General features: G+C 36.3%; 1 protein-coding gene across 1 annotated transcript in view; it reads left to right on the plus strand.

Moving 5' to 3' along the window:
- Positions 1 to 20,969, plus strand: part of ABCB5 (ATP binding cassette subfamily B member 5) — a gene marked incomplete at both ends in the record, with an annotated part of 117,638 nt that overhangs the window by 45,858 nt on the left and 50,811 nt on the right. The window contains 2 exons of the mRNA XM_080818679.1: positions 7,824 to 7,985; positions 12,810 to 12,944. Of these exons, the coding sequence (XP_080674805.1) occupies positions 7,824 to 7,985; positions 12,810 to 12,944 (297 nt within the window). The remainder of the gene's footprint in view (positions 1 to 7,823; positions 7,986 to 12,809; positions 12,945 to 20,969) is intronic.

Consider the following 20,969-nt stretch of genomic DNA (forward strand, 5'->3'; position numbering starts at 1 on the left):
AATGTCAGATGTAGACACTGGGAGATACTGTGTGCAGGATATAGGAATACTGAAGGCTTTGCACATTTTCCCTAAATCTAAAACTATTCTAAAATAAATTTTACTTAAAAAAAACTAAAGCAGGGGCACCTGGGTTGCTCAGTCATTGGGCATCTGCCTTCAACTTGGGTCATGATCCCAGGGTCCTGGGAGACTGCTTCTCCCTCCCCCACTTGTTCTGCTTGTGTTCCCTCTCTCACTATCTCTGTCTCTCGCTGTCAGGTGAACAAATAAAATCTTTTATAAATAAATAGATAGGAAAAATAAAAATAAAGCAAAAAAATAACATTTTACCAATTTTATTGTACCTTTCACTAGGATGTTTCTGTATAGCAAGGCTTAGAATTACCACATACAAGTAAATAGGAAACTGAGGAAAACAAAAAGCAAATAAAAACTCTCTTCTCAATTATCTTTCACTTGTTAGTTTAATAAAATGTCTATATATTTGGCAATTTGAAAAATAAAGGAAGCACTAAACATTTTAGTGTTTTGACCTCTTTTCTGAGGACTGTGTTACACATAAATACAACCTAGAGAAATTCACATATGCTTGTAAGTGCCAATTAACAACATAATTATGTGTACATTATCAGACCTTGCAGCAATTAAGAAAAATAAATCATCCTACCTACAATACAGTTAGTTGCTCCTCAATCCACTTTATCATTACATTTGCATTACATTCATCAAAGTGCCTCAATTCCATTCAGAATTCTTAGAGAACTTCAAGAATGGCCAACTTGGGTGCTATAAATACAGATGCTTCTTTTGTTCAACATTGTTTAACAGATTTTTTTGAGATTTAACTGACTTAAACTGCACATATGAAAGTATACAATTAGAAAAGTTTGGGCATACATGTACACCTATGAAACCACCACAATCAACATAGAGAAAAAATCACTCCCCCAAATTTTCACATGCCTTTTGTAAACACTCCGTTCCAACCTTCCCACTCCCCACCCTGCCCCACTTTTGTCAACTACTAATTCGTTTACTACCAGTATAGATTACCATATATTTTGTAGAACTTTGTGTAAATGGAATCATACATTATGAATTCTGTCCTGCCTGACTTCTTGCACTCAGCATAGTTTTCAGACCTGTTGACATTGTGGAAGGTATCAAGAGTTCCTCTTTATTGGTGAATAGTATTGCATTATATGGATGTACCACTGTTTGAGATGATCGGTATTGATGCCCATTGAAGTTATTCAGTTTGTTTGCAGTTTTTGGATATTACATATAAAGTTGCTCTGAACATTCATTTGTAAGTCCTCTGTGGACATGCACTTTTATTTCTCTAGGGTAAATATCTAGGGTGTAAATGGACAGACCTTATGGTAGGAGTATGTTTAAATTTTAAATGAACTACCAAATTATTTTCCTTTTATATTCCTGTAATATGTAATTACAGCTAGTCACATACTTGCCAACACTTGGGATAACCAGGCATTTTAATGTTAGCCATCGGAATAAATTTTTATTTATTTTTTAAATCTTATTCTTGATAGTCCATCTTGGGTTGAAAACAGAAGTCTGTCTTTTTTTTTTTTTTTTTTTTCATACAACTTACTCCATTTTTTGAGGCACTGCTTTGGTATTATCCTTTTCCAAAATACTCACTTTTTTATTTTATTTTTTTTAAAGATTTTATTTATTTATTGACAGATACAGATCACAAGTAGGCAGAGAGGCACGCGGTGGGGCAGGAGGGGTAGAAGCAGGCTCCCTGCTGAGCAGAGAGCCCAATGCGGGGCTCCCTCCCAGGACCCTGAGATCATGACCTGAGCCGAAGGCAGAGGCTTGACCCACTGAGCCACCCAGGCACCCCACTTTTTTATTTTTTATAAAATTTAGAAACCACCCATCTTTTAAATCATATACAATAAACTGTCAGAGGGTATATTTATAAATATTGTTTAGGGCGCCTGGGTGGCTCAGTGGGTTAAGCCTCTGCCTTCAGCTCAGGTCATGATCTCAGGGTCTGGGGATGGAGCCCCACATTGGGCTCTCCCCTCATCAGGGAGCCTGCTTCCCCCCTTCTCTCTCTGCCTGCCTCTCTGCCTACTTGTGATCTCTATCAAATAAATAAATAAAATCTTTCAAAAATAAATAAATATTGTTTAGATGAAGTATATGTTATAGAATCAAAAGTAGCTCTTTTGATATGTATGCCCAATATTATAAGATCACTCCTAAAGATCAGTAATTCTCATCATTATCCGCATTTCAACAGAGGGAGTTTAAATGGGTATACTTGGTTCATGTGTAAAACTGTTACAAAGATGTATACTTGCCAAATGAAGGCCTATCTTTAGTGCTGGTACAAGGTACAGGAAAAGAAAATTTGCAAGGTATGGGAAGCAGTCAATGCAAAGGGCTTTAGTCACATTATTAGAAACACATCATGCCACAAAGATGCAGCAGAGTTTGGGGACTTAGAGTATTCAAATGACCTGAGTTATGTTGTAGCATTGCCACCTACCCTCTATATGGACTGGCACCCATTAATTTCTCTGAGCCCCAATTTTCCTATCTCTCAGAAACCTATCTTCCCAGACGGCTCATAGGATTGTGTGAGCAAAACCAAACAGAGGAATGTTATAGAACATTTTATACACTAACATTCTTTAAAATATATTTTCAAAAGAATTATTTTTGCCATCAGTAGTTAATAGTTAATCTGTAATATTGTTTAGCTCATTGATGGATGATTATTTTATGGCCTTCCTATTTCTTTATTAAAGATAACAAAACTAGGGGTGCCTGGTGGGTCAGTCCGTTAAGTGTCTGCCTTTGGGTCAGGTCAGGATCTCAGGGTTCTGAGATAGAGCCCAACATTGGGCTCTCTGCTCAGCAGGGAGTCTGCTTCTCCCTTTCCCTCTGTGCTCGCTTTCTCTTTCTCTCTCAAATAAATAAATAAATCTTTTTCTAAAAAAAGATAAAGCTAGTGTGAGTCACCTGAAATTAAAATTATATACACATACATATATATGTATGTAATATTTAACATATTTATATTCAGTTGTCTTGAGTAAAAAAAACAAATTAGCAAAAATAATTCAAAATATCATGTCTATATTTATTCATTATAGCATACAATAATTTTTACCTTGATCATTTTACAATGTCTTATATCTCAAAAACATGGTAAGATTGGCTTCTAGGGAAAAAAAAATAGAATCTAAGTGTTGAGAAAGACCTTGAAAGTCCTATATCCATATGTAGATACAGAGTGTTGGGTAATTTGTAAAGAGCAAATATCATTTATATAAACAATTTCCCCATTCTGAAACTTCCAATAAGAGAAGAAATGTTACTTAACATTGTTTTATATGAACTAGTCCCAAATATTTTATTCCTAGACCCATGACCTTCCATTCTTCACACACCTCTGCTATATGTGAACCTCAGTATTTTTTCAGAAATCCATGTTCTGTTAGGCCCAAATGCCTGGTCTTGCCATAGCCTCTGTCATAATTGCCCCTCCTCTCTCTTTCCCACTTGGCAAACCTTTGTCCATGTATTAAGACTTTACTCAAAAGTCATCTATTTGGCAATGTTCCTCTATTCAACTAAACAGTTAATTATGTCTGTGCTATAATATTTTTATATAGCTTCTGTTGTATACTTATTACTTTATGTTGTAATTCTTTTTTTGCCCCCCTTATTAGTTCTCTCTGTCAAGGGCTTTGGAATTGCCCTCAATAAATACTCGAGGGTCTCCAGCTTGAAGATATTTGATTAATAATTTAAAATTACTTATTTATGGGGTGCCTTGGTGGCTCAGTTTGTTAAGTGTCTGACTCTTGATTTCAGCTTGGGCCATGATCTCAGGGTCATGAGATTGAGCCCCACGTCGGGCTCCATGCTGATAGTAGAGCCTGCTTAGTATTCTCTCTTTCCCTCCCCACTCCCCCGTCTCCCCAGGTGCATGTACTCTCTCTCTCTCCCCCCCAAAAAAAAAAAAAAATTAGTTATTTCCTAAGGACTTCCCATGTGCAGAACATGGTACCAAAAACATTAATCTGCACAATAACCCTAAAATATAGGTAACATATTTCCCCATTTAACAAATGAGGAAACTAAGACTTGGGGAGTTTAAATATCTAGTCTGACACCACAAATCCAGAAATTGACAGAAAAAAAGATTCAAACCTAGGATTTGTGTTTCCAGAGAACACAAATAATGAAGAAATTATTGAAAAGTAGGTTTTCCTGCTGTGTCTGGGTAGCTCAGTCATTTAAGTGTCTGCCTTCAGCTCAGGTCAAGACCCCAGGGTCCTGGGATTGAGCCCCACATCAGGCTCCCTACTCAGTAGGCAGTGTGGTTTCTCCCTTTCTTTCTGCTGCTCCTCCTGCTTGTTCTCTCTGACTTTCCCTCTGTCAAATAAATAAGTAAACTCTCCAGAGAAAAAAGAAAAAATTGGGTTTTCCTTTATAAACATGATACATATATATGAGATTGTTTACTATTTGTACTTAATTAGCATGTAATACAATATTTATGTGCATCAGTATATATATCAGAGTATCTATAGTATGAATTGTTATTGAAACAGTAGACTGTTCCTGTTTCGTGAGTCTTCTTAGTCTATAGTTCATAAAACTTCCTTAGCTACTCATGCAGTGTGATGATCTGCTTTCAATCTAAAAAATCAATGGAAATTTGATGAAATTATCTCATTATCTCATACTTTTAGAAAAGAAGAATGAAATTGGGCTGTTGGAGGTAGAAACAACTATCTGTATTATCTAGTCTGTGTGATAGGAGATGTAGGTTAAATATAATACACATTTAGATGCTTTGAATAATAATTACAGAGTCTCATTATTATAATGTTATTGAGACATGACAGGGAGAGATCCTACCTTGGAAAGATGTTAAACTATCCTTTTTTCCCTTTTTTTTATCTTCTTGTTTTAAGGACTCTTAATATCTATGCTTGACACAAACCAGCAAAGGTACACCTATTTGGAAATCTTTTTACTTTTATCAGTGGTCAGGGCCAGCTACATAGTTTGTGAAGCCTAGTGAGAAATGAAAATGTGGGGCCTCTTTATCAAAAATTACCAAGAATTACGAGATGACAACAACAGAGCACTAAACCAAGAGTGGGACCCTTTTAAGCTATGGGGCCTTGAGCAACTGAATAATTCATATACCATGAAACTGGTCTCTACTGCCACCATGACTAGGAGGAACTTTCGACTGATAGAGTGACTTACCCTCATTTCTGAGCTTTAGGTGTCATTCCTCCTTACTAACCCAAATTATAACATTCTCAGTTGGCATGGTTGAGTACAAAACATGCATACATGCACACACACACAAACACACACATACACAGACACATCAGGAATGTATATACCTACATTGAATATGTGTATATATATATGGATGTACTCTTGACATAAATATATTTTTACATGTGTATGTATATTTACAGATGACTATATTTCAAAAACCTAAATTAGTAACAATATCTGCTTAATGCAGAAGTCTAGTTGTTGTTGTTCTTTTTTTAAGATTTTATTTATTTGTTTGGGGCACCTGGGTGGCTCAGTGGGTTAAGCCTCTGCCTTTGGCTCAGGTCATGATCTCAGGGTCCTGGAATCGAGCCCCGCATTGGGCTCTCTGCTCGGCAGGGAGCCTGCTTCCTCCTCTCTCTCTGTCTGCATCTCTGCCTAATTGTGATCTCCATCTGTCAAATAAATAAATAAAATCTTAAAAAAATTTATTTATTTGTTTGATAGAGATCACAGGTAGGCAGAGAGGCAGGCAGAGGGAGAAGAGGGGGAAGCAGGCTCCCCACTGAGCAGAGAGCATGATGCAGGGCTCGATTCCAGGATCCTGGGATCATGACCCAAGCCAAAGGCAGAGACTTTAACCCACCAAGCCATCCAGGTGCCCCAGAAGCCTAGTTTTGATGATTTGTAGTATCTCTATCCCCAGTCCTGTCTCCCTAAATAATTTTAAAAATTAAAGTCCATGTAGAGGACCCAACTTAGGTAGTTAACCACCTCTCTATTGCCATTTGGAACCTGAATGATATATATGATTTCACTGGAACTTTTCTTTATTTTTTGAATTTAAATTCAATTAGCCAAGGTAATAAATACATCAGTAGTTTTTGTAAAAGGGTCCTTCTTTCTCCAACTGCTCACCAATATTTGTTGTTCCCTGTCTTGTTAATTTTAGCCATTCTGACTGGAGTAAGGTGGTATCTCATTGTGTTTATGATTTGTAGTTCCCTGATGGCAAATGATGTGGAGCATTTTTTCATTGTAATATTATGTGACTAAGTCCTTAAAAAAGGATATATAAACAAGTCCTGAAAATTAACAAGAATAAGACAGTTCCAACAGAAAACCAAGCAAAACCTGATAATTCACAGCAGAGAATATCCAAATCGTCACCAGCCATACGAAAAGTTGTTCAACTTTATCAGTCACCAGGGAAATCCAAATAAAGCCACAATATGATAGTACCCACCTACCAAAGACAAAATGTACCAAGTGTTAGTGAGAATAGAGTAGCCATAACTCTCCTGCATTTTGGGAGTTTATAAATTGGGACAACCACTTTAAAAAGCTGTTTGGCAGAATCTAAAAAAACTGGGCAGTTCTTCTCCTTAGTATGTAACTAGTAGAATTCTCTGCATATGTTCATCCAATAAACGTGTATAGGAATCTATTCATAGCAGAAAAAAACCTGGAACTTCCCAAATGCCAATCAGCGATAGTATGGATAAATAAATTGTGGTATATACAAATGGAATTTTGCTCAGTAATAAGAATGAATGATCTGCAACTAAATACAACAAAATGGATGAATATCAAAAAACAGAATGTTGAACAAAAATTCACAGATACAGAGGGGTATATACTGCATGGTTCCACTTACATAAAATACAACAGAAAATAAAAACTAATCTATACTGTTTTAAGTCAGGATAGTGATTACCTATCACTAGTGGTGTGGATAAACAGTGACAATGATTGAACAGAGCCTGAAGAGAGTTTCAGAGTACTGGTAATGACCTTTTTAAAAAATGGATGTTATGCATCTGGATGTATTTTTTTGTCAAAATGCACTGATCTATGCATTTATGAGTACTTTTCCATATCTGTAAGAAACTTGTGAAAAAGTTAAAAATATGTATTACCTTGAATTCATACCCAACTAGTTAAGTAATAGCCCCATTTTAGAGATGAAGAAAATAGTGAGTTTAAGTTACCGAATTACTTTTAGTTACTAATAGCCAGGCAATTATTACATAGCTCAGATTAAATGATCTTTAGTTTCCTGTCTAGTTCAAGATACTGTAATTTTACAAACCCACCAAATTAGAATCTAATTAACTTTCAGATTTTCTTTTTATTCTAATTTTTATTGGCCTTCCTAATCTATTAAAGTCCAAATTTCTATATTCACAGATAAGTTTCCTTGATATTTAAAATAATACTACAGGGGCACCAGGGTGGCTTAGCTGGTTGAGCATCTGATGTTGATTTTGGCTCAAGTCATGATCTCAGGGTTGTGAAATCAAGCCCTGTGTTAGGCTCTGCACTCCATGGGGAGTCTACTTGAGATTTTCTCTCTCCTTCTTCCTCTGCCCCTCCCTCTTACTTGTGTGTGCACCCTTTCTCTCTCTCTCTCTCTCTCAAATAAATAAATCTTTTTAAAAAAATACTACAATAGGCTTTCTTGAATACTGCAGAGTTTGTTATTTATATTAATTTCTTATTTATTTTTTATACTTACTCTTTTGTAGGCAGGCAAACGTCGGACTACAATTGTCATAGCACACCGACTTTCCACTATTCGAAATGCAGATCTCATTGTGACTATGAAAGATGGGATGGTGGTGGAAAAAGGAACACATGCTGAACTAATAGCAAACCAAGGTCTATATTATTCACTTGCAATGTCACAGGTATGTTTATGTTATATAATGCTATGTTAGCAGGGTTTTTTTTTTTTAACTTTTCAGAGATCATACTACAGAAGTATTGAGTCATCATCTCAGTTTTCAGAAAGCAACCAAGGACTTCCTCAATGAAGAAATTCACTGTGATTAATATCTTCAGCATTGTGCTAGATAATATGAAAATTAAAGAATTAATGGGTACATAGCACCTAATAATTGCTGGGCACACTGCAAATAGGCTTCAAAGCTTGTACATGGCAGATCCAGAACAGTCTAACTCTATATACTGTCACCTTTTCATTAGAACACAAATTTAACACACAATCTCTGAAAACTTAGTTGCAGAGGCAAAATGCAGAATCCTGCATATGAATGTTACAAAATATAGAAATAACCAAAACTGGTAGGGAGAAGGGAAGCTAGATTACCCATGGAAGGTTTCTTGAAGAAGTCCTGAAGGCTAGTAGGTGGGAGTTAGAAGAGGAAGAGAAGTCTTTGTGGGTGGAGAAGCACCACTGATGTAAGAAGGAACTTGGTGTACAACAAACAGAAAAACCAGCCTTCCTCCCACAAGTAAAAATGAATGTTGGGAGCATAATCAAAAACAGTTGTATTAGAAAGCCAAATCATGGAAATTCTTTTTTTTTTTAAGATTTTATTTTTTTATTTGACAGAGATCACAAGTAGGCAGAGAGGCAGGCAGAGAGAAAGAAAGGGAAGCTGGCTCCCCGCTGAGCAGAGAGCCCGATGCAGGGCTCGATTCCAGGACCCTGGGATCATGATCTGAGCTGGAGGCAGAAGCTTTAACCCACTGAGCCACCCAGGCACCCCCAAATCATGGAAATTCTTAGAAACCAGGCAGAAGAGTTGTTATTTTTTTTCATTCTGACTTACTTTACTGTATCAGAATCACCTAACGCATTGCCTGACGCATAGTAGGCATTCAATAAATGCCTGCTGAATAAAAGGATATATACAAAAATGTATGTTATATAAACCACACCCTCTCAGGTAGACTAGAAAGCTTATCAATCAAAAGCTTTAGCCAATCAAAAGGAGGCATGATAATGCTGGAGACACTCTGGCAAGTTCTTTTTTTCCAGATCCACATTTCAGCATGCCAGGTGATCTCACATAGTTTTTTCATTAGGACACATTAATATAAATTGTAGGAATTAGGCTGTAGCTAACTTCCTCCTTCTGGCCCAGGTCTTCTCTTGACCTGGAAGGCAGTCTTCTTTTCAAGGGGTCATGTACAAACAACAAATCTCACCGCTTTGCAGTTTATTTTACTTCTTCAACTTTCTGATTACATTTTTTATGTTAATATTATTATTCTGTATATAAAGGACCTATATAACTCAACATGAGAAAAAACAAATCCAATTTAAAAATGGGCAGAAAATATAAGTAGACATTTATCCAAAGAAGACATTCAGATGCCCAACATGAAAAGCTGCTCAACAGTACTCATCATCAGGGAAATACAAATCAAAACTATGATAAGATATCACCTCACATCTGTCAGAATGGCTAAAATAGAAACCACAAGAAACAACAAGTGTTGGTGAAAATGTAGAGAAAAAGGAAACTTCATGCACTATTGGTGAGAATGCAAACTGGTGGAGCCACTGTGGAAAACTGTATGGCAGGTCCTCAAAAAGTTAAAAACAGAACTACCCTCTGACCCAGTAATTGCACTACTTGATATTTAGCAAAAAAATACAAAAACACAAATTCAAAGGGAAACGTGCACCCCTGTGTTTATTGCAGCTTTATTACAATAGCCAAATTATGGAAGCAACCCCAGTGTCCATTGATTGATAAATGGATAAAGAAGATGTTGGGGGGGGGGGTTGTGTGTGTGTGTAGTGGAATATTATTCAGCCATAAAAAACAATGAAATCTTGCCATTGGTGACAACATGGATGGACTAGAGAGAATAATGCTCAGTGAAATAGGTCAGTCAGAGAAAATCAAATACCATTTCACTTATATGTGGAATTTAAGAAACAAAACAAATAAGCAAAGGAAAAAAGAGAGAGAGAGAAGTCAAGAAAGAGAGTCTTCAACTATAGAGAACAAATTAATGGTTACCAGAAGGGAGGTGGATGGGTAAGAGGGGAGGGTAAATTAAATAGGTGATAGGGATTAAAGAACACACTTATCATAACCAACACTGAGTAATGTACAGAATTGTTGACTCACAATATTGTACATGTAAAACTAATATAAAGCTGTATATTAACTATACTGGAATTAAAATTTAAAACTTAATAAATAATTTTCACAAATTAGAAAATTTAGAAAGTTATGATCCTCCGTCTCATCATCAAACTCAAAACTTTACATTTAAAACCTTAGCTTTCTCCACAATGCTAGAATAAGTTATTTTTAAACATCTGCTATAAAGCAGGGATAGTCTTTAAAAAGTTTGAAAATATAATCTTATGTTGATTCAAAAACTGCCAGTTCCAATTTTATTTCACATTAGGCCATATTTTACTTTAAAAATAAAAGTTAGCTGTTATATGCGAGTTGAATTTGCATGATTTTCTTTCCAGAGTAGACTTAATAAGTTATGAAATTATGAAGTTCAATATTTTCAAACTAATAAGTATAATAATAAAAGAAAATAGCTATGGTTAAATTAACCCTATTTTGAGATTTTTTTTTAAACCAGTACACTCAGATCTTTCTTTGAAGTAATGTGTGTTAATTTTTCATTATAACTAAACAAAAACTCTATTATTAGATCTTAGACTAAAGAGTTTCACAGCATAAGGAAAATAAAAATGGAGTGTTTGTGGTATAAATGTATAAATACTTAAAATGCCTTATTCAAAATGGATTAGTAGTCTCTCATTACCTAAAATAATGTTCATTCTGATGAAACAATACCATTTTAATATTCAATGAACAACTACAATATTCTGGGTACTGCATAGTAAATATAAAATCCATGATATCTCCATAGACAGGAACTCATTTCTGAAACCCTAGTTGTGCGTATTTACTGCTATGCCTATAGTATCCAAATGAATCAGTTTATTAGAATCCATGTGTCCCTAAGTACTAAGAAGTTAATATTGCTAAGGGAATCAATCCCAGGAAACAGAATAGCAGTGGTTAGGATTATGGGCTCTGGAGACATTATAAATTTGAAAATCCTGACTCTGCCACTTAACAGTTTTAGGACCTTAGGTGAGTTATTTAAATTCTCTGTGCCTCAGTTTGCTAATCTTTAACATGGGGAAAATAATAGTAACTTATTTATGAATTACTGTGAGTACTAAATGAGTCATTCATGTAAAGTGCTTAGAATCTATGTTGGCATACTAAATTTTATTATATTACTAATACTAACATCATTCAGTCAAACTTTTTATGAAAGTTCAAACCATGAAGATTAATGCTATAATTATTTACCTTGAACATACATGATTATTTCCAGACCTATTCCTTTAGTCATACACGATTATTTTCAGACCTATTCCTTTAGTGACTTTTCTCATGAAAATTAAATAAAAACAAGTAGAGATAGATACATACCAAAACTTCCTGTCATCATTATTTTGTCTAGCAGCCTTCTCAGGAAAAGAACTTGTCTTTGACCTGTTAAAGAAACTTCTTAGAAAAATTTATTATGAGAAGAGGTCAAATTTTTATTTTAAACTTGCCACAAAGTAAATAGCTCTTGAAAAAAGACAAATAAAGGATTTCTTTCTTGGTAGAGAAATTTATAGAAAAAAAGAGAAAGTAATAGCATAGAAGAATATCTGATTAAAGATGTTAGGATACTATAAGGCTGGTTAAAATTTACTGTACTTTGAAATGCCTGATTAACAGTTGTTAAGCTTGTCAAAGAGTCATAGTCACTGAAAAGCCTTCTATGTACATATTCTCATTTGCACCTAAATCCACCTAAGGCTTTTTGTCTCCGCTCCCCACCCTGGTCTGGGACACCATCATTCAAACCGGGCTGCTCATTTCTGTCTTGTCTCCCATCCCGTCTCTTCATGGAGAAGCCACAGATTTACTTACACCACATTCAGAGGAGCAGGAAATATGTGATTTCTTTATTTCACTAAATTTGGCCTCATTTCTCTGAATAGCAAGAAAAGCAAAAACTAGACTTAGAGCAATCTGGTTTAGAACTTCATCCTATGAAAAAAAAGGAAAAAAAAAGAACTTCATCCTATCCAGTGATTTAAACAGTTATTTTTTGTTGTAGTTGGGTTTTGTTTTGTTTTGTTTTTAAGTTAACTTGATGTCTCTGGGATTTTTTATTCTCTAGGAGCTGGTCCTACTGATTTTGCTTTCTGAACAGTTTGGAATGGGCAGGAGTTGCTGGCCTGGAAAGTTTTCCTGCCTCCTGAGATCTCTCTCAGGCCCAGGGCTAGCATCACATTTAAGTGCCTAGCAATATGTTATAAATTTACAAGCTCTACAAAAGGGTAGGAAAGGTAGTTACTCTGCTATAGGTAGCAGCAGAGTCAGAAAGAGTATTTGAGTCATCTCCCTCATGAAGCTCTTTTTACTAAAATCTGTCTCTACTAATGGAATAATTGTTTTGAACTAAGGCATTGTTTTTTCCAGTTAAAGTACAGGTCTTTGGAAAAGAAGCCACAATAAGCTCTTGTCACCCATTAACATTTTAGTAAAAGTTGGACTTACTAGCTCTCTACCAAGCCTGAAAACTTCAGCGAGAGCTGCACAGGAATATATCACTTTCAGTATCAAAGGCAATATAGTTTTAGAGGGGTGCTTAAGAGAAGTCTTGAATTTTGAAAACACTGTTCTAATAGTAACATATATTCTTCATTTAAGGATATTAGAAAAGCTGATGAACAGATGGAATCAATGTCTACTGAAATAAGTATCAACTCAGTTCCTCTGTGCTCTGTGAAGAACAGCAAGTCAGACCTTCCTAACAGGTCTGAGGAATCCATCCAGTATAAAGAGGTAATGGGTAATGGTTTAAGTTTTATCCACATGTTCTCCAATTAATTTTTATTTAATTCTTGTAATATTTAGAATTTATGATAAAATATTACTGTAACACTAAGTGTACAAAACCTAAGTCTTTTCCAAATTTCACTGTAATATCACTCTGATACTTTAAGAAGGTGGCCCTCAAATAAGACCATATATGTCACAGGCCATTTTGGGGTCAAGAAAACTCTTAAGAATGGGCTTGTTCTTCTTGGGTGTAACAGGAATTGGCTAGTGAAAATTCAGAGAACTTTAAAGAATGCAGAGGTAGGAGATAAAAGTAGCAATCACTACTGAGGTTAAAATAGAGATCCAAGGAAGAGTCTCATTCTTTTCCCCCTGTCAAGGCTGAGATTCATGCCTTGGTCCAGAGGGCACAGCTTTGGTTCAGTGGATGGCAGAGAGGTTGCTAAGGTACCTCACTGGTGGAGTTTGCTGGAAATCTGTCCTGTTGCATGCCAGAACCTACTGGGTACCGGGAGAAGCTACGGGGCACTGTTGGAACCAGGAGCTGGAGAGGTTGCCCTCTGCAGGAGTCAAGTATAGTTCCATGTGTAAGCAGGTGCAAGCATTAGTCACCTGGCAAAAACACAGACCAGTGCTGTCTGGGTCCCCTGGTTCCACCTCTCCTGGCCAAGCCAAGAGCTGGAGAAAGCATCTGCTGGCCAAACATAGGAGAAAACTGTACTCAGCAGGCACCTACTCTGACAAAACTCTGCAAGCAGAGCAGCAGAGAGAAAAGCTTATCCTGGAGGAGCCTTCCCAGAAAGCCACCAGAAAGAGAAGAAAAATTCCCTCCTTGTGCAACGTTTTTCCAGTACCCTTAACAGACAAGGCTTGACATCTTACTAACTGGTAAAGGAAAAATGTTTATAAGGCGAAAGTGTGGATTTAGACCCAAGAGGATATAAATCAGTAACCACGACAGAGATGGTATTATTTTAAATAAGGGGAATAGCTAATATAATGGCCTGGAGTTGAGGGTCACATTGATTAAGAAGAGAGGGATGAGCAGAGAGTTGTGTGAGATATTCAGGGACCAGATCTGTAGCACCTTGTAGACCATAATAACAGCCCTGCATCTGGCTCTCTGCTCAGCAAGGAGTCTGCTTCCCCCCATCCCCCACTCTGCCTCCTCTCTGCCTACTTGTGATCTCTGTCTGCCAAACAAATAAATAAAATCTTTAAAAAATAAAATAAAATAAAATCTTTTAAAAATTTTTCAAAAAAAACCCCAGTGAATAAAATTTAGTGTCTGGCATCTAATCAAAAATCACCAGACAAGTAAAGAAGCAGGAAAATAGTCCCCAAAATGAAGAGAAACTAAATCAATAGAAATAGACCCAGATCATGATCCCAGGGTCCTGGAATCAAGCCCCATGTCAGGCTCCCTGCTCAGCCCTGCTTCTCCCTCTCCCACTCCCCCTGCTTGTGTTTTCTCTCTCACTGTCTCTCTCTCTCTCTGTCAAATTAAAAAAAAAAATCTTGAAAAAAATTTTTTTAAAAAATAGATCCAGAAATGATACACTTGATAGACTTAGTAGGAACAATAAATAGTTATTAAAACTATATTTCATATGTTCCCAAAGGAAAGGCAAAAACATTTGAATAAACGATGAAATTTTTTCCCAAATTTGGTGAAAACTAAAAATTCACAGATCCAAAAAATTTAATAAATTCCAGATACAAGAAATATAAGGTAGACTATATGAAGGCACATCATAATAAAATTGCTTAAAACCCAGAATAAGGAGAAAAATTTAAAATAGCCAGAGAAAATCAGCATAATATGTATGGGTGGAGGGAAAAGAAAATCACAAACTTCTCATTAAAAATATGCAAACCAGGGGTGCCTGGGTGGCTCAGTGGGTTAAAGCCTCTGCCTTCGGCTCAGGTCATGATCCCAGGGTCCTGGGATAGAGCCCCGCATCGGGCTCTGTGCTCAGCAGGGAGCCTGCTTCCTCCCTCTATCTCTGCCTGCCTCTCTGCCTGCTTGTGATCTCTGTCTGTCAAATAAATAAATTAAAAAAAAAAAATCTTAAAAAAAAAAAAGCAATGCAAACCAGAAGACAATAGAGTGGTATCTTTAAACTCGTAAGAGGAATAAAAGCTCAAATTAAAATGCTACATGCAGAAAAATATTTCTCGAAATTGAAGGCAAAGTACAGAATTTTTCAGGGAAAAAAAAGCTACAGTAATTTATCACCAGAAGACCTATAGTACTAGAAATGTTAAAAAAAGGCCTTCAGGCAGAAGGAAGATGATACCAAATAGAAATCTGAATCTATAAAAAGGAATGAAAAATATCAAAAATAGTAAATAAATATGTTTACTATAATAATGGTTAATAATGATTAATAATTCCTTTACCTAAGCTCCATGCCCAGCATGGGGCTTAAACTCATGACCCTGAGATCAAGAGTCTCATGGTCTACTAAGTCAACTTGCCACCCTAATGTTTTTTTAATTATGTTTTTAAAAATAATTTACTTTTCTAAGAAAAAAAGAACATTGTAGTATAAGGTTTATAATAAAAGTATAAGTAAAAATGTGTAAAAACAATAGCCAAATGACTAGCAGTGAGAAATGGAAATATTTTATTTTAAGGTTCCTAACTGATATGCAATATTACTTGAAGGTAGACTATGACCTTAAGAGTAGTCAAAGTTGATTTCAGAGCAAAAATAAAAGGAATAAAGAAGGTTTTTTCATAATTTTAAAAGGATAAATTTGGGCACCTAGGTGGCTCACTCATTAAGCGTCTGCCTTCAGCTCAGGTCATGATCCCAGGGTCCTGGGATCGAGCCCCACATCAGGCTCCCTGCTCAGCGGAAAGCCTGCTTCTCCCTCTCCCACTCCCCCTGCTTCTATTCCCTCTCTCTCTGTGTCTCTCTCTGTCAAATAAATAAATAAAATCATTTTTAAAAAATAAATAAAAGAATCAATTTATCAAGAACTGAAAAGAGTAATAAAAATTCACAATTTTATTCAGAGATTTCAATACATCTCTTAAATATTGATAAAACAAGTAGACAAAATTCGGCAGGGAAATCGCACTACTGAATATTTACCCTAATGATACAAACGTAGTGATCCGAAGGGGCACATGCACCCAAATGTTTATAGCAGCAATGTCCACAATAGCCAAACTATGGAGAGAACCTAGATGTCCATCAGCAGATGAATGGATAAAGAAGATGTGGTATAGTTATACAATGGAATGCTATACAGCCATCAAAAGAAATCTTGCCATTTGTGATGACATGGATGGAACTAGAGGGATCAGGAGGGAGACAAACCATAAGAGACTCTTAAGCTCACAAAACAAACTGAAGGTTGCTGGGGGTAGTGGGGGAATGGAGAGGTTGGTTGAGTTATGGACTTTGGGGAGGGTATGTGAAATGGTGACTGCTGTGAAGTGTGTAAACCTGGCGATTCACAGACCTGTACCCCTGGGGCTAATAATACATTATATGTTAATAAAAAATTAAAAAGGAAAAAAAATTCAGCAGGGATATAGATGACTTTAATAGCATTCTCAACAGCTTAATCTAATAGACATATATAAAAGTCTCCATGTATCAGCTGAAGAATACACATTCTTCTCAAATGCATCTGAAACATTTATTGAGATAGACCATATTCTAAGCCATAACACAATATATTTTTTAAAATTCATATAATGCACAGTATATTACTTAACCTATGTAGAATTACATCAGAAATCAAAAACAGAGGGATGCCTGGCTAGCTCAGTTGGTAGAGCGTGCAACTCTTCATCTTGGAGTTGTAGGTTCAAGTCCTATGTTAGGTGTATAGATTAGTTAAAAATAAAATCGTTTAAAAAAAAGAAGAAGAAAGAAAAAGAAATCAAGAACAGAAGGTGGCCTAGAAATCTTTAAATATTTGGAAGCTAAACAACTCACTTCTAAATAATACAAATTCAATTCAAAGAATTAAAATACAATTCAGGGGCACCTGGGTGGCTCAGTGGGTTAAAGCCTCTGCCTTCGGCTCAGGTCATGATCCCAGGGTCCTGGGATGGAGCCCCGAATCAGGCTCTCTGCTCAGCAGGGAGCCTGCTTCCTCCTCTGTCTCTGCCTGCCTCTCTGCCTACTTGTGATCTCTGTCCAATAAATAAATAAAATATTTAAAAAAAAATACAATTCAAAGAATTCAAATACAATTCAAAGAAGAAATCAAAGGAGAAATTCAGAAGTATTTTGAACTGAATTAAAATGAAACCAAACATAATCAAAATGTATCCTGTGATCCACCAACTGTACTACTAGGTATTTACCCAAAGAATACAAAAACACCAATTCAAAGGGATACATGCACCCAGATGTTTATAGCAGCATTATGTACAATAGCCAAATTATGGAAACAGCCCAAGTGTCCAACCAATGAATGGATAAAGAAGATGTGGTAAATATAACAATGGAACATTACTCAGCCATAAAAAAAGAATGAAATCTTGCCATTTGCAACAACATGGATGGAGCTAGAGAGTATTGTGCTAAGTGAAATAAGTCAGAGAAAGACAAATACTCTATGATTTCACTCATATGTGGAATTTAAGAAACAAAACAAACAAAGGGAAAAGAAGAGACAGAGAAGCAAACCAAGAAACAGACTCTTGGGCACCTGGGTGGCTCAGTTGGTTAAGTGACTGCCTTCGGCTCAGGTCATGATTCTGGAGTCTCGAGATCGAGTTCCGCATTGGGCTCCCAGCCTAACAGGGAGTCTGCTTCTCCCTCTGACTTTCTCCCCTCTCATGATCGCTTTCTCTCTCTCTCAAATAAATAAATAATCTTAAAAAAAAAAGAGAGAGAGAGAGAAAAGAAACAGATTCTTAACTATAGAGAACAAACTGATGGTTACCAGGGAGGTGATGGGTGAGGGGGTGGATTAAATAGGTGATGGGTATTAAGGAGTCCACTTGTCATGATGAGCACCAGGTGATATATGGAAATGTTGAAACACTACTTTGTACACCTGAAATTAATATTACACTGCATGTTAACCAACTGGAATTTAAATTAAAACTTAAAAAAAGTAAGTCGAATTTTTAAAAAATGTATGTGATGACATTTAAAGTAGTATTGAGAAAGAAATTTATACAACTAAACACCTATATTATATAAAAAGGAAAAACCCAAATTAATAAAGTTACCCCTTAAGAAACTAGAAGGAAAAAAATAATTATAAAGAAAAAAATTAATGAAATCCAAAGCTGGTTTTTTGACAGCATCAATAAACTGAAAAACCACTGGAGTGAATTAAGAAAAAAGACACAAATTACCAATATCAAGAATTAGAGTGGTGACAGCACTACAGGTTCTACAGATATTAAAAGAAAAATAAGATGATCTTTTGAAATCATTTATGCGAATAAATCCTACAACTCAGATGAAATGGACAAATTCTTTAAAAAACACAAACTACCAAAGCCCACTCAAAAATAAATTAATTTTAAAAGAATAGATTAATAGCTTGAATAATCTTACATCTTCAATTTGCAGTGAAAACATTTCCTTTAGAGAAAACTTCAGGCCCACTTGGCTTAACTGGTGAATTCTACCACAAAGAAAATTGAAGAGCTCCTATTTTATGAGACCAACATTACTCTGGTATCAAAATGAACAAAGATGTTACAAGAAAACAAAATTATAGGTAAATATCCAATAATGAACATAGATGGAAAAATTCTTAACAAAATTTTAGTAAATCTAGTGAACCCTATATAAAAAGAATAATACATCATCACCAAGTAGGATTTATCTAAGAAGTACAAGTTTGGTTTAACATTAAGAAATTAATTCCTCTTAATGTTGAAAAAGAAAGTCAAAGTTGGTGGCATCACAATTCCAGACTTCAAGCTCTATTACAAAGCTGTCATCATCAAGACAGTGTGGTACTGACACAAAAACAGACACATAGATCAATGGAACAGAACAGAGAGCCCAGAAATAGACCCTCAATTCTATGGTCAACTAATCTTCGACAAAGCAGGAAAGAATGTCCAATGGGAAAAAGACAGTCTCTTCAGCAAATGGTGTTGGGAAAATTGGACAACCACAAGCAGAAAAATGAAACTGGACAATTCCCTTACACCACACACAAAAATAGACTCCAAATGGATGAAAGACCTCAATGTGAGAAAGGAATCCATCAAAATCCTTGAGGGGAACACAGGCAGCAACCTCTTCAACCTCAGCCACAGCAACTTCTTCCTAGGAACATCGCCAAAGGCAAGGGAAGCAAGGGCAAAAATGAACTATTGGGACTTCATCAAGATCAAAAGCTTTTGCACAGTGAAGGAAACAGTCAACAAAACCAAAAGACAACTGACAGAATGAGAGAAGATATTGGCAAACAACATATATCCAAAATCTACAAAGAACTTATCAAACTCAATGCCCAAAGAACAAATAATCCAATCAAGAAATGGGCATAGGACATGAACAGACATTTCTGCAAAGAAGACATCCAAATGGCCAACAGACACATGAAAAAGTACTCCACATCACTGAGCATCAGGGAAATACAAATTCGAACCACAGTGAGACACGACCTCACACCAGTCAGAATGGCTAAAATTAACAAGTCAGGAAATGACAGATGCTGGCAAGGATGCGGAGAAAGGGGAATCCTCCTACACTGTTGGTGGGAATGCAAGCTGGTGCAGACACTCTGGAAAACAGCATGGAGATTCCTCATAAAGTTGATAATAGAGGTACCCTATGACCCAGCAATCGCACTGCTGGGTATTTATCCTATTTATTAGGTTATTTGTAAATACCCTACATTTACAAATGTAGTGATCCAAAGGGGCATGTGCACCTGAATGTTTATAGCAGCAATGTCCACAATAGCCAAACTATGGAAAGAACCTAGATGTCCATCAACAGATGAATGGATAAAGAAGATGTGGTATAGATATACAATGGAATACTATGCAGCCATCAAAAGAAATGAAATCTTGCCTTTTGCAACAACATGGATGGAACTAGAGGGTATTATGCTGAGCGAAATAAGTCAATCAGAGAAAGACAATTATCATATGATCTCCCTGATATGAAGAATTTGAGAGGCAACGTGAGTGGTTTGGGGGGTAGGGAAGGAAAAAATGAAACAAGATGGGATCAGGAGGGAGACAAACCATAAGAGACTCTTAATCTCACAAAACAAACTGAGGGTTGCTGGGGGGAGGGCGGGGAGGGAGAGGGTGGTTGGGTTATCGACATTGGGGAAGGTATCTGCTATGGTGAGTGCTGTGAAGTGTGTAAACCTGGCAATTCACAGACCTGTACCCCTGGGGCTAATAATACATTATATGTTAATAAAAAATAAAAAATTTTAGAAAAAGAAATTAATGTAATTCCTCTTACTAAAAAATTAAAAGAAAATATCTAATCATCGCAGTCAATGCAGAAAATTCATTTGACAAAATGCACTGTCTATTCCTGATAAATCTTAGCAAACTAGGAATTGAGAGAAATTGTTTCAACCTGATAAAAGACATCAACAAAAGATCTACAGCTAATATCATTCTCAATGGTGAAAGACTAAGATCAAGAACAAGGCAAGGGGGGCACCTGGGTGGCTCAGTGGGTTAAAGCCTCTGCCTTCAGCTCGGGTCATGATCCCAGGGTCCTGGGATCGAGCCCCGCAACGGGCTCTCTGCTGAGCGGGGAGCCTGCTTTCCCCCTCTCTCTCTGCCTGCCTCTCTGCCTACTTGTGATCTCTGTCTGTCAAATAAATAAATAAAAAATCTTTAAAAAAAAAAAAAAAAAGAACAAGGCAAGGATGTACACTTCCACCACTTTTAGTCAACATTGTGCCAAGTTCCAGCCTGTGCAATAAGGCCAGAAAATAAAAGGCATCTGGATAGGAAAGAAAGATATAAAACAGTCTTTATTCAGAGATAACAACTATTTATGTAACTGAGCTTAGCAAGGTTGCAGAATACATGATCAATGTGCAAAAATC

This window comes from Martes martes, assembly GCF_963455335.1.
Source record: "Martes martes genome assembly, chromosome: 11".
Taxonomy (NCBI): domain Eukaryota; kingdom Metazoa; phylum Chordata; class Mammalia; order Carnivora; family Mustelidae; genus Martes; species Martes martes.